At 40.0% G+C, this 14,240-nt stretch overlaps 1 protein-coding gene across 1 annotated transcript in view; it reads left to right on the top strand.

Annotated features, from left to right (window-relative positions):
• atp1a2a (ATPase Na+/K+ transporting subunit alpha 2a) overlaps positions 1-10,120 on the top strand; it is a 113,660-nt gene extending 103,540 nt beyond the window's left edge. Inside the window, exons 20-24 of the mRNA XM_041802864.1 lie at positions 1,124-1,269; positions 3,012-3,142; positions 3,258-3,359; positions 3,611-3,702; positions 9,749-10,120. Coding sequence (XP_041658798.1) covers positions 1,124-1,269; positions 3,012-3,142; positions 3,258-3,359; positions 3,611-3,702; positions 9,749-9,777 — 500 coding nt within the window. The 3' untranslated portion in view covers positions 9,778-10,120. The remainder of the gene's footprint in view (positions 1-1,123; positions 1,270-3,011; positions 3,143-3,257; positions 3,360-3,610; positions 3,703-9,748) is intronic.
• Positions 10,121-14,240: the final 4,120 nt, after the last annotated feature.

Below are 14,240 nucleotides of genomic sequence, written 5' to 3'. Positions count from 1 at the left end.
ATTTTACCCTTCTAAGATAAGTTTGTATTGGTCTCAGAGGACCAAAACATGTCTGAGAAGTTTGTTGCTAAAAAAACACTCCAGTATAGGATTCTTTGACGTCTAAAAACCCCTCTGTTTCATACCCTCTCAGAACGACCCGTTTCTGTCTGTGGCTTGAAATGGTGAATAACTGTCCGACTCCACCCCTGAACACACCCCTCTCAGGAACTGGATGTGGCACTCTCGATATTATAATATTACAGACCCTTTAATCCAAAGTTTAGGACCTGACTGGGATTCATACCATCAATCTCCTAGACAAAAGTCAGCAGGGTAACCCACTGAGCTATCCCGCAGCTCAGCTGGCAGTTGAGAGGAAGATCAGGAGAGGAGTGTGGAATTTTCTTCCAAACGGGGAGGGCCAACCAACCAAACCTGGGGGCGGGTGCTTACTCTCCATGTGACATCATGAGGGGAAAATCTAAGAACGGTTTGTTTCAGCACACATTTTCTGAAAGGTAGAGAAAGAGAGGGTGAAAATGAATGGAGTTTTCTGGTATTTTAGGGGGTTGTGGACAGGCCAGGGGCACATATTTTTGTTAGAAAAGCCTGAAAAAGTGATTTTAGCATAATATGTCCCCTTTAAAAGCAAGACGCCCCAAAGGTTCATCCTACTGTTATATTAGGATGAATACAAAGGTGTTTAAGGACCGGTCCAGAAAATAAAAACAATGAAAAAGGAGATGTACATTTTGGAGAGGACAAACTCTCTCAAAATAAAAAAAAACTCCAATTTGATGGCTCTTGGCTTAAGCTACATTTCCTTTTGGTACGTCTTTGTAGAAGGTTTAACTTGACAGGACCCTCAACTGCAGGCATGACACAAGACAAATTGAATTGTCTGGTATGCTTTTCTTTGAGGTAGTAAGTTGTTTCTGACTTGATGAGCTCAAAGACCATCTCAGTTTTGTTTCTTGTAAACTTACTCCTTTATAAAATCAAGAATTATGAGCATTTTTAGAATATTTACAACTCCACTCATTATTTTTAAGACTGGCCCTAATATGCCATCTTAGAAAACAAACTGGTCTTCCACCAGTACTTTAGTCACGATCTTCAAAAATGTTTTCCTTCTTTCCAGGGATGATCCAGGCTCTTGGAGGTTTTTTCACCTACTTTGTGATTTTGGCTGAGAATGGCTTCCTCCCTGCCTTCTTGGTGGGGATTCGAATCAACTGGGACGACCGTGACCTCAATGACCTTGAGGACAGCTATGGACAGCAGTGGGTAAGGAACAAGACGAGTTCATGATCAAACAGCATATTCATTGAATAAACCACAATATATCAGATAATAGGACCACTAAGAGTGCTTTCTGTGGAGTCAAAAATTCACTTTGTGAATATTTACTCTTTATTGATTTTATGAATCAGTCATGGACAATATAATTAGACTTTTTTTTTTTTTAAATGTAATGAAACCCACCTCTTTCATGTCAAAGTAAAAACAGATTTCTATTAAGTAATGTTAATTAGATAAAAATATGTAAAATAAATGACTGCATAAATATTCACCCCCTTCAGGTCAGTATTTAGCAGATGCACCTTTGGCTCCAATCACAGCACTGAGTCTGTGTGGATAGGTCTCATTCAGGCTCTACCATCTGGATACTGAAATTTAACTTCATTCTTCTTCGCAAAAATGTTCAAGCTCTGTCAAGTTGCACGAGTATCAGGCATGGACAGCTGTTTTCAAGTCCATCTACAGGCTCTTTACTGGATTGAGGTCTGGTCTTGTCTTTAAACCATTTCTGCTCTTTTGCTTTGGGTCATCGGCTTGCTGGAAAATCTTTTCCCAAGCTGTAGTTCTCTAGTGGTCTGTATAGATTTGACCCCCCAAGATTTCTCAGCATTAATTTTACCCTCTACCTTTGCAAGCCTACCAGGGCTGTTTGCTGAGAAGTACCCCCACACAATGATGCTGCTCCCACCGGGCTTCACAGTGAGGATGGTGTGTTTGTAGCGATGTGCAGTGTTTGGCGTCCACCAAACAAAGCGTCTTGTCTGATGGCCTAAAAGCACCATTTTGTTCTCATCAGACCAAAGAACTTTCTTCTCCTTGACCATGGAGTCTCCCACATGCCTTTTAGTAAACTCTGGTCCAGATTTAATTTAACTTTTCTTCAACCGGGGCTTTCTCTTTGCCACTCTCCCATCAATCATTGACTGGTGAAGAACCCAGGCAACAGTTGTTGTATGCAGAGTCTCTCCCATCTCAGCTGCTGAAGCTTGTAACTCCTTCAGAGTAGTCAGGTGTCTTGATGGCCTCTCTCACTAGTCTCCTTCTTGCACAATCACTCCATTTATGTAAATTGGCCTGATCTAGGCAGATTTACACATGCGCCATATTCCCTCCATTTCATGATGATGGGTTTAACTGAACTCTGGAGGATGTCAAATGATCTGGGAGTTTTTTTGTATCCACCCCTTGACATATACTTTTCAAAAACCTTTTCTCTGAGTTCCTTGGAGTGTTCTTTTGTCCTTATGGTGTAATGGAATACTGATTAACCAGTGACTGGACCTTCCAGACTCAAGTGTCTTTATACTACAACTCACTGCCCTCAGGTGATCCCCATTTCACTAATTGTAAGACTACTACCACTGATTGGCTGGAGAATTTACCCAAATGTTGTTTTAGCTGTGTTTTTTTTTAAAAATAAGCAAAATTATGTGAATGAAACAAACCTGTGCAGCTGCTGTACCTGTTCTTAAGCTCTTGTCCTTTTAAAGGGGTCATGTGACCATCATCTCCAGTTGTTAATACACTGTACTTAATATTGACATTACCACTGAAAAGATGCAAGCAGATAGATGTGAAATTAGAAATAGGAATCTTGTTTTGAAGGCTATAAATGCCAAAAAATATTTGCTTAGTCTGATCTGATCATTTGGCTTGGCATAGCAATGATACATTAAAAAGATAAATCATGCACTGATGCTCATGTTTAATGTGTTTGATCCTGGCAGACCTACGAGCAGAGGAAGATCGTTGAGTTCACGTGCCACACCTCCTTCTTTGTCAGCATTGTGGTTGTTCAGTGGGCCGATCTGATCATCTGTAAGACTAGGAGGAACTCTCTCTTTCAACAGGGCATGAAGTAAGAGCACTGTACAAGTCAGAAACATGAGACTGTGACATTTCTAAAGATCTTCGGTGGATTTGTTTGAACCTTAACGGTTTTAACTTCCCTCTTTGTATTTTCTGTCCAACAGGAACAGGATCCTGATCTTTGGCCTGTTTGTTGAGACGGCTCTAGCTGCCTTCCTTTCTTACTGCCCTGGGATGGACGTTGCTTTGCGCATGTACCCCCTGAAGTACGCTCTGCATATGCATATCTCCACTGAACCGTAAAATAACCTCTTAAAGACCTAATAGGCTGCCATTAGCCTGTCACTCTCCGCTTTAAATGAAGTCTGTGATCTTCTTAAACACCACCCTGTTATCCTTAATATTCAAAAATGGGTGCAATGAATTTAACAATTTGCCTGTGACTCACACTGCCACTCCATCCATCCATCCGTTCATTGCTGCCCCTCTCATACTCTTCCTCTCTTCCTCCTCTTAGGACCCTGTGGTGGTTCTGTGCCTTCCCATACAGTCTTCTCATCTTCGTTTATGATGAGGTCCGTAAATTCATTCTGAGGAGGAGCCCTGGAGGTAAGCAGTTATAAGAGAAGCCCAGATTAAAAGGTTTCAACCTTCTTTGTCTTGTTAATAAGCTGAAAGGAAAAAAGACAGAGTGATGGTTCAGTGATTGACATGGCTATCTCAGGAACCACATGTACCAGACCTTTTCTACCATCCACGGTACCTCTCTCAGCCTACTGTCCTTATTTGAAGAAAAAAAGCATCCTAAAAAAGCTCACCGTCCACTTTGTTAAGGACGCACTGATTGACAAAGTTGTCAGCTCTGCTCTCCTGATGCGACCTGAAGGATCCCTGTGGGCATGGGACTGATGGGGACAGGAGAGAAAAGTTGAATGTCAGACCAAACCTGCACAAAAATATGAAGTAGAACATTTTATAGGGTTTTTTTTTTTTTTATTTGGATCAAAAAGGAACGTGGGCTTATCGATTTTAAAAAACTGGTCTGGCAGCAGTTATGGATGATTATTGTTGAACAGTTTTTTTTTTGCAAAAGTGGGTTTAAAACCATGAATTTCAGCACTGATGTCAACTGAAATCTACATAATGGAAATTTTGCAGCTTGTGTTATGAGATTTTAATTAACAGAGATAGATAATAATACAACATGACACCAAAGTAAAGATTTGATGCAACATGGCATGAAATGGCATGATACATATAAATTTTGATAGGATGCAATACACATCATTTAATATGTTATTACACTATTGTATACAGTTTAATGCAGCAAAAAAGGATGTTGTATGATAGGATTAGTTGCAATAAATATGAACAGGACATGAAATGACATGACAAGACTCAACAAAATACGATATCACTTTAATGCAACAAGATAAACTATATGATGGGTGTCCAAACTATGGCCTGGGGGCCAACTGTGGCCTGTGGTCCAGTTCTGAAATCCTAGAAATAAAATGAAACATGGCCCACATTTGAGCATGAAGCATGTGCTTGACTGTATTACACTTCACAGTTTCAGCACAAGGTGATGCTACCATGCTGATTCTGTAAACAAACATTTTCACAGGAAGAACTCATTGATGTTTTTTTTGTGTGGCTAAACTGAGATAACACTCTACATGGTAAACATACTGTCAACCAAAATGATAACAATATCTTATTTTCTAACTCCCTGAGGGGTTCCAGCAGCAAACAACAGTACCAATAATATTACAGAGGTGGAGCCAGTGGTAGTTAGGGCCAAGCAGGGTCTCCTGCAACCTGATTGGCCTCCCAAAAACCTGGAAATGACTGTCTGTTTGCCTTGTAAGCCATAAAATTGAGCGTTTACAGTAAGTTCAGACAGGCCATGGAGTAGAGCACTGCCATAATCACCACCCAAGCCCTCATCGGTTAAAGGCCAGTTGATTTTATCTAAGCATGCTGTTGGCTAATCGCTCTCATTCCGCCTTATTTAAACTGCTCTACCTGGCCACACTGTTCACTGCAATTTGCTCTCACAACCCTTTTCCACCCCAGCTCCTCCTTCATTCTGCTTCTGACTTAAACAATTTAATTGTGTTGTCAATGAACTATCCATTTATGCATTTAGGCATACCCAATCACTTCGCATATCTTAACCTACTGTACGTTACATTGCTTTTACAAACTTTCATATTCCTCACCTTGCAGATATTAAAGTGGCCCCAATATTCTTACATATGTGTGTATGTGGTCCTCAGTGGAAAAAATTGGACACCCCTGCACTATATGGTGTTTCAATCAGTCCTGTTGCCACAGGTGTGTAAAATCAATCATCTAGCCATGCAGTCTCCATTTACAAACATTTGTCCTCCTAAATGGGTCGCTCTGAAGAGCCTAGTGACTTCAAGCATGGTACTGCGATGGATGCTGCCTTTACATGAGATGATTGGTGAAATTTTATTCCTGCTGAATGTTTCAACTGAGTCAACTTCAAGTGATATTATTATAAAAAGCAGAAGCGTTTAGGAACAACAGCAACTCAGCCATGAAGCAGAAGACCACATAAAATCCAAGAGTGGGGTCAAAGACTTCTAAGGCACATAGTGTGTAAAAGTTGTCAGCATTCTGCTGATTCCATAGCATTAATGTTAACACAAAAACTGTGTGGCTGGAGCTTCATGAATGGGTTTACATGGTCAAGCAGCTGCATACAGGCCTCACATTACCAAATCCAATACCAAGCGTCGGATGGAGTGGTGTGAAGCACACCAACACTGGACAGTAGAGCAGTGGAAATGTGTTCTGTGGAGTGACTGACTTAATTGTGCCAACTGTGGAGTTTGGTGGAGGGGGGATAGGGTTTGGGCTAGACACCTATCTCTAGTGAAGGGCAATTTCAATGCTTCAACATACCAAGATATTTTGGACAATGCTGTGCTTCCAACTGTGCGGCAACAGTTTGGGGAAGGCTCTTTTGTGCACAAAGCAAGGACTATAAATACATGGTTTGATGAATTCAGTGTGCATGAACTTGACTGGTCCACACAGAGCGCCGACCTCAAACCCACCAAGCACCTTTGGGATGGATTGATGAGATTGCAAGCCAGGCCTTCATGTCCAACATGAGTGACAGACCTCATAAATGTTCTACAGAATGAATGGGCACAGAAACTCTCCAAAATCTTGTGGAAAGCTTTCCAAGAAGAGTGTAGGCTGTTATAGCAGAATAAAATGTCATTATAGTCCCTGTTGGTTTAATGGGGAGGCGGATGAATACTTTTGTCCATATGGTGTAGCTTGACCCCTAACATTAATGTCAGCTGTAAAATTCTGTATTTTCAGTTTTCCTCCCTGAATCCATTAAAAAGACGAATCTTATGTCTGCAACGTAAAAATATAATATAAAGTAGTTGGAGAAGATGTGGTTGAAACCCTGAACAGATGCAGGCCTCAGCCCCAAAAATCAGACAAGATTGGATTCCAGTCATGGTGCATGTTTGTCACCATTTTATGCTCCATTTATCAAATGGAATTACAGCACAAACTGCCAGACAGCAGGACATTTACATGCTATTTTGTCAGAAATCAAACCTGGAAGACAAGCGGTAATCAGCCAAGTGTTGCAGAGGCTGCAGCTTTGAAAACTGGAGAATTGTTCAGCACTCAGTGGATTGTGGAGAGTTTGCAGCTGCAGTGCTACAGATTTGGCTTTATGTTTTGTTTGTAGTTAAATCTTGGGGTGATAATAACTGTCAGATTGGAAAAATATAAAAGGTCCTGCTTTATTATGAGCATAAAAATGAAACAACTGTGTTATGTTTCCCACCAGGAGAGAAATGAATCCATGGTACTGCAGCTTATTTTATAGTAGTGATTAGTATTTTATCTTGACATGTCAAATTGTATCAAATCTTATCATCTGGTTGTGTCATACTGAAAAGGGGTTCTTTATCATATTATATTGTACAACCTCCAGGATTTGAAATTCAACCCCAACTCCAAAAAAGTTGGGATGCTGCGTAAAATGTTAATAAAAACAGAATGCAATCAATTGTAAATCTCATAAAATCATATTTTATTCACGGTAGAACATAAACAACATGAAACTGATACCTTTTTACCATTTTTATGAAAAATATGAGCTCATTTGGAATTTGATGGCAGCAATACATCTCAAAAAATAGGGACAGAACCAACCATTGTGTAGCAGCCCCTCTTCTTGCAACAACAGTCTGTAAATGTCTTGGATGTGAGGAGACCAGTTGCTGGAGTTTTTGGAGAGTAATGTTGTCCCATTCTAGTCTGTTGTAGGAGTCTGTCTGCTCAAAAGTCCAGGGTCTTTTATGCTGAATTTTTCCTTTTATGATGCACCAAATGTTTTCTATTGGTTAAAGGTCTGGACTACATGAAGGCCAGTTCAGCACCTAGACGATTCTATTGTGAAGCCATGCTGTTGTGTTATGGTTTGCCATTGTCTTGCTGAAATGTGATAGCTTCTTTCCAGATGTGTAAGCTGCCCACACCATAGGCACTAATGCAGCCCCATACCATCAGAGATGGAGGCTTTAGAACTGCACTAGGATAACAAACTGGATGGTCCCTCTCATCTTAAGTCTGCAGGACATGGTGTCTGTGGCTTCCAAAAAGTATATCAAATTTTGACTCATTTGACCACAGAACAGTTTTCTATTTTGCCTCAGTGCTTTTTAAATGAGCTTCGAGAAAACTAACCTGACACGCCAGATGGATTTGTTTCGCACAACCATCAGGAAAACCTCCCATAGACGGTGTTTAGGAAAAGGCAGAGCCTTTGAAAAAAAAAAAAAACTCGGGAAAAAACAAAGAAATGTCATCAAGTTCTGATAAAACTGGCGCTTCAGCAGCATCCACGCCAATCTCTACCACCATAACTGGAACGGCCTCTTGTTGCTGCTGTCTTACATCATGACTCCTCCGCGCCTGAAAGTACTGCCTCTTACTCCTGATTGGTCCCGTCACTTTCTTACGGGGCCCAATCTTAGATGGGAGCTTTGCAAGATGGATTTGCCAGTGAGAAACAAAGAAACAGGCAAATCCATCTGCTTTACAAGGTTAAGAGAAGACAGGGTTGGTTCTGGATCATGTTTACATATGGCTTCTTCTTTGATCCAGCTTCAACTTGCATTTGTGGATGGCAGGTTGAACTGTGTTGATAGACAGTGATTTCTGGGTGAGTTCCTGAGTCCATTCAGTGATTTCCATCAAAGAATCATGCCTGTTTTTAATGCAGTGCTGCATGAGGGCCTGAAGATCATGAGCATCTAATGTTTACCTTCGGCCTTGTCTCATGCACAGAGATTTCTTCAGATTGTCAATTTTATGCTGATGAACATTTTTCTGAAATTGCTCCACAGTTTTTGGGTGCTGTTTTTGCAGATTAATGAACCTCTGCCTCACTGAAATGCTCCTATTAAATTAATTATTGGCAAAAAGCCTTTTGTTGCCCCGTCCCTACTTTTTTGAAATGTGTTGCTGCCAGCAAATTCAAAATGAGCCTTTTTCACAGCGCCCCAGCTATTTTGGAATTGGAGTTGTATTTCAAATCCTGCTGTTTGACACCATATCTTGTTGCATTGAATTGTCTTATGAAAATAATTTATTGTGCTACCCATGGATCTTAACCCTTTAAGATCGTGTCAACGTGTTGTTGAAGCACACTCTGCATTACCATCATTACATGACTGTTTGTGTTGTCAGACAAATTCAAACAAATTCTGAAAGCTGAGAAATTGTACTTCACAGCCAACATGTGGTTATTACCATAATTTCACCTTTTCTTGCTAAAAATCTAGCATAAAATACCTCCCTCTTTTGTATTTCTTCATTTTCAACTGTTAAAACATTCTTAACATGCAGTAAAATATAAATAACTGCCATATATTAAAAGTTTTAAGTATTGTGGGTAAATGGGCAAAAGCACTAATCCACAGAACATTTTATGGCCCTTTTTTGGTCAAAACAAGAAAAAGAGTCCAGAAACTCAGGAATTAAAGGGTTAATTAATCACGATTAATGCATTAATGCTGACAGCCCTGATACATTTATTGTTATTATGGGCTTGGGAATAAATAGCTTCAGCAGAGCACAGTGTGTGAAATGTCTGACTTGTCTGACAGTAATCTCCGTAGCCTCTGCCACATCAGAGAACATGTGTAACACTTGCACCAGGAAATAGATTGTACCTGTCCAACAACAACAGAAACTGTAGCGAATGATGAGAAAGGAAATGAAACCAGGCCTGATGAAGACTCTTGAGATACGCCCCAGAGATTTTACACATGATATGGATACACTACAATAGCTCTGAATCTGCTCTCTGCCATGGCGTTTCAGCTGAGAGGGGCGAGACACGGCGAGACAAATACAATTTATCATGACAGTTAATCATTTCTGTTAATCTGTGTGTCACGGGTGGCTGATCAAAGTCTTAGAGTTATAAGGGGATTCATTTGGAAATGTACAAAGACAAAAGTAACCAGATGAATACAAATAGAATGAAACAAAAGGATTTTATGAAATCTGCTCGCCTGTCATTTCGCTCTCTGACACTTTCCCCTCTGTCTCTCTCTCTCCCTCTCTCTCTCTCTTCCAGGTTGGGTGGAGCTGGAGACGTATTATTAACATTCAGAAAATGTCAGTTTGAATTGTGCGTCTGTGGTTGTGTTCGTCTGTGTGCGTTTGTGAGGGTGGAGCCATGTGTGTGTCTATGTACGTCTCTGTCAGTTGTAATATTGCATGGATCAGTTCACAAATCTGATTATCATAAAAGCACTGCTGAAAATAGGCTTTTGATTGTGCTTTGAGTTTTTCCTTTCTGTTTTCTTCTGAAAACATTTCCAGCTGATCAGTGCTGTTGTACACTTATGTGCCTTAAGTGAAACTGCTACCTAAGCGATGTATCGTCACGTTTGGCTACAGAGGATCGATGAATGTGAAATGTACCAAATAAACTTATTCCAAAATATTCCTGCACATTTTAGTTATTTATTGATTTATTGTTAATATTTCCTAATGTTCTTTGGACTTTAACTTGTCCTGATTTATTCTTTTAACATTTAGGGGCATGGGTGTTATTATGGGGGAAATATGAGACTAACTACCAAGGATCTCAGTGGAGGATCGGACCTTTGTTGTGGGGAAATATGACTTTTGTTTGGATTTGTTTCTCTTTAAGTTACCACCATCACAGAAAAAGTAAAACTGGCTTAATAAATTAACGTTATGCTTAACTCAAACAATTAGGTGCCTATCAACAATAGGTGCAAACGATATCATGTCACAGTGAAGAACTACAGAGGGCGATATCTGCATATTAAAGTGCCAACGTTAGAGCCAGCCTAATTTTGATTCCCAAAAGTACTGTAGTGACACATTCAGGCAAAAAGTTTAAAAAACTTGTGTAGAAATGGCAGACAAGGATTAATAGCCTCCGTCTAAAGTCTGGAGATAAAGAATCAGACAACACTCACATATGATCCATTTCAACCAAGCGATCTGGTTTGGTTCAGTGTAGTTTGTCATGGTTAACTCAGATTGAGCTTGAATTCCCACAGCTAATGTTGATCCAGCCTTGCTCGTTGCCATGGGAACTTCATCCCTTAGAAACCTGGATCATTCGGCTCAGCTCAGTAAGAAGAGCCAGTCTTTTGGCCCTGTGTTTGGTACCAGCTTTCCTTTCAAAATGTGTACTAAAAAACAAAAAGTGAAAGAAAGACTCCCATACAGGAATCAGCTCCTGTGATTCCAGTTAAAGAGCCGGCTTGTTCATAAACAACGCATTATTACTCGGTTGCTTACCTCACAAGGTTTATTTGATTAATAGTGCATCACCATTTCCATTAAAAGCTGATGAAAAAACAAGAGAGAAAAGCTGTTAAAAGGCTCCACTAGCCTCTTGAAAAAACCTTGTCAATGTTAAAGTGAAAACCAATTTCTAAAAAGTAATGTCAATTAAACAAAAATCAGCAAAGTGAAACTAGTTACTGCATAAATATTCACTCCCATTAAAGAAGCTGATTCAAAAGATGTCCAGCCAATTGGTGCTAGTTGTCTCTCAATTAGTGATAGTGGGATCACCTGAGTGCAGTGAATATGTTTCCAGTGATTGTAGTATAAAGACACCTGTGTCTGGAAGGTCCAGTCACTGGTTAATCCGTATTCCTGGCTACCATTATACCATGAAGATAAAAGAACACTCCAAGGAACTCAGAAAAAAGGGTTTTGAAAGGTCTAAGTCAGGGGGTGGATGCAAAAAAACTCCCAGAGCATTTGACATCCCCCAGTGTTCAGTTAAATCCATCATCAAGAAATGGAGGGAATATGGCACATGTGTAAATCTGCCATCCTCACAAACTGAGTGACCGTGCAAGGAGACTAGTGAGAGAGGCCGCCAAGACACCAATGACTACTCTGAAGGAGTTACAAGCTTCAGCAGCAGAGGATGGAGAGACTCTGCATACAACAACTGTTACACAGATTCTTCACTAGTCAAAGCTTTATGGTAGAGTGGCAAAGAGAAAGCCCCGGTTGGAGAAAAGTTAAATTAAATCTGGACCAGAGTTTACTAAAAGGCATGTGGGAGACTCCATGGTCAAGTAGATGAAAGTTCTTTGGTCTGATAAGACCAAAATGGTGCTTTTTGGCCATCAGACAAATGTTTGGTGTACGCCAAACACTGCACATCACCACAAATACACCATACCCACTGTCAAGCACAGTAGTGGCAGCATCATGCTGTGGGGATGCTTCTCCGCAGCCAGCCTTGGAAGGTTCGTACAGGCAGAGGATAAAATGAAAAATGTAATGTAAAAATATAGAAAAATCCTATTCATTCTGCAAGAGAACTATGGCTTGGTAGAAGATCTATTTTCCACCAAGACAATGAGCTGAAGCATACAGACAAAGCTACACCAAAGTGGTTTAAAAACAACAAAGGGAATGCTCAGGATTGGCTGAGTCAAAGCCCAGACCTCAATCCAATGGAGAATTTGTGGCTGGACTTGAAAATGGCTGCTCACACCTGATACCTGGGCAACCTGGCAGAGCTTGAGCAGTTTTGTAAAGAAGAATGAGCCAATCACAGCACAATCACTTATTTTACATTACATATTTTAAGTGACATTATTTTATAGAAATCTGGTTTTCACTTGGCATTAAGGATGTTTTCTTGGTTAAAAAAAAAAAAAAAAAAAAAAAAAATATATATATATATATATATATATATATATAGACCATGATTGATTTATGGAATCAATAAAACTGTTAAACATCCAAGGAGATAATTACTCTTTATAGGCATTTATATGTCCCATCCATCGGGCTTACCGAATGCCTGCCAGTCTGTCATCTCAAAACAGCCCCACAGTGCAACATAGGCCTCTTCTGACCATCTTCTTGCAGTCTATGTGGTTGCTGTCTGCTTTTCTTTTCACCAGAGGTACATAGCTAGAGGTGAACCAGGTTATAGTCTGACCTTCCAAGAGGAGAGAGTGATGAAGAGCTGTATGCCTCATTTACATTGGCATACAGCAAGTTGAGGCTCCTCTCTCCTCTAGTAGTGCAGTTCATGTACTGAATACAGTTTAGTAACGTCTGTCCATGGTAGTGCGGTTGAAATCACCTGAAATAATGATGTGGTGTATGGAGAAGTATTGAGTCTGTGTTTGAGGGACCCAGTGTGGTATCTTGTCATGGTACCCAAAAATTCTGGTGACACCCCTGTTTAGGGGAACCATGTGTTTGATAACAGCTATAATTTCCAAACCATACTTAAGCTATTACTTATCAAACTTATCAAATGTAAGCTTTTTAAGCTTTTATACTGGCTTTAAATGGAGGCCTACAATACTATGTAAGTCTATTAGTCAGTGCTACACATGCCACAGTAAAAACAAATTGCTTAGCAAGAGCAGATCTAATAGCTGTTATTAGGTTATAAGACATACATCAGTAGCAGTATATATGCCAGCTTTTATGTACGGTAACAAGAAACTGCAGTACAGAAGTGCCAATGCTGCTACTGAGGTAATTTAGAAACCATTACATACTTTGTTCCCTGCTGAGCGCTGACAAGATTATTTTTCAAATGTAAAACCTCTACTCAATTATTCAGCACCGTTATCAAAATAGCTGTGCATTTGTATTTAAATGCAACATGACATATAATCTGATACACAAATTTTAGATACCTCCAGCTCTAAAAATGCAGCAGCAGTCAGGCCCTCCTAACACTCACGTCGTCCTGATCTCATCATCCATTATGCATCTCCCCGTGTATTTTACTGGACACTCGTTACCTCGCTGTCAAAACAGTGGGGAAAAAAAAAAAAATCACAGCCGAAGCATTTCCTCCCCGGTTGCTCTGCTGTGGAAGCAGCTCCGCCTGGAAGCAATCTGTTCAGAATTATTTAAATATAAAATAAGAGTCAATGTCAAAGATGCACTTTAAACTAGCTCGAAGAGGTTTTGTAACTCTTGTACGGCCGACCACAACCTTGTCTAATGTGACTCTTAACAATTTATGCAGCTTTAATATAAGAGCAGACCCCTGGGAGCACAGTGCAGGGTGCCTCTGGGCATCATTAACCTTATTTCCTATTCAAGAGAAATAAGCTATAAGTAAGAATGTGGTTTCTGATTGTGGGCGAGGGTCAATACTTTTAATTACTGTAGCATGGATTTGTTTCTACCTCACAGTTTAAAGGTGAGCTGCTGCATGCTTTCTGTTGTATGCCACCTCATCATCATATTGACCATTTTGTTTTTTCATTCAAGGGGCTGTATGATGAAATTTAGGCCACTTACTTATTTTTTTCACTGTCTACAGGTAAAGTTAGGGCTTTTATCCTAGTCACTGTTTGATCTGATTATTTTTCATCCTGGAAACTCTTGTAAAAGAGATCTGATTTTCAACAAGACTTCTCCCTGTAAAATATTTTGTAATAGTAACACAAATCAACAAACTCTTCTTGTGTGTAATTGCATTTGCTAAATAAACTTGGCTGCAGGGCTTCAGGTACTCCTAATACTTATTACAGAAGAATGTGTATCATCTGTGGCTATCTCAGTAGTTAAAAATGAAATGC

This window comes from Cheilinus undulatus, linkage group 13, assembly GCF_018320785.1.
Source record: "Cheilinus undulatus linkage group 13, ASM1832078v1, whole genome shotgun sequence".
NCBI lineage: Eukaryota > Metazoa > Chordata > Actinopteri > Labriformes > Labridae > Cheilinus > Cheilinus undulatus.
Note: the sequence above shows the minus strand (reverse complement) of the source record. Positions and strands in the feature narration are given on the sequence as shown.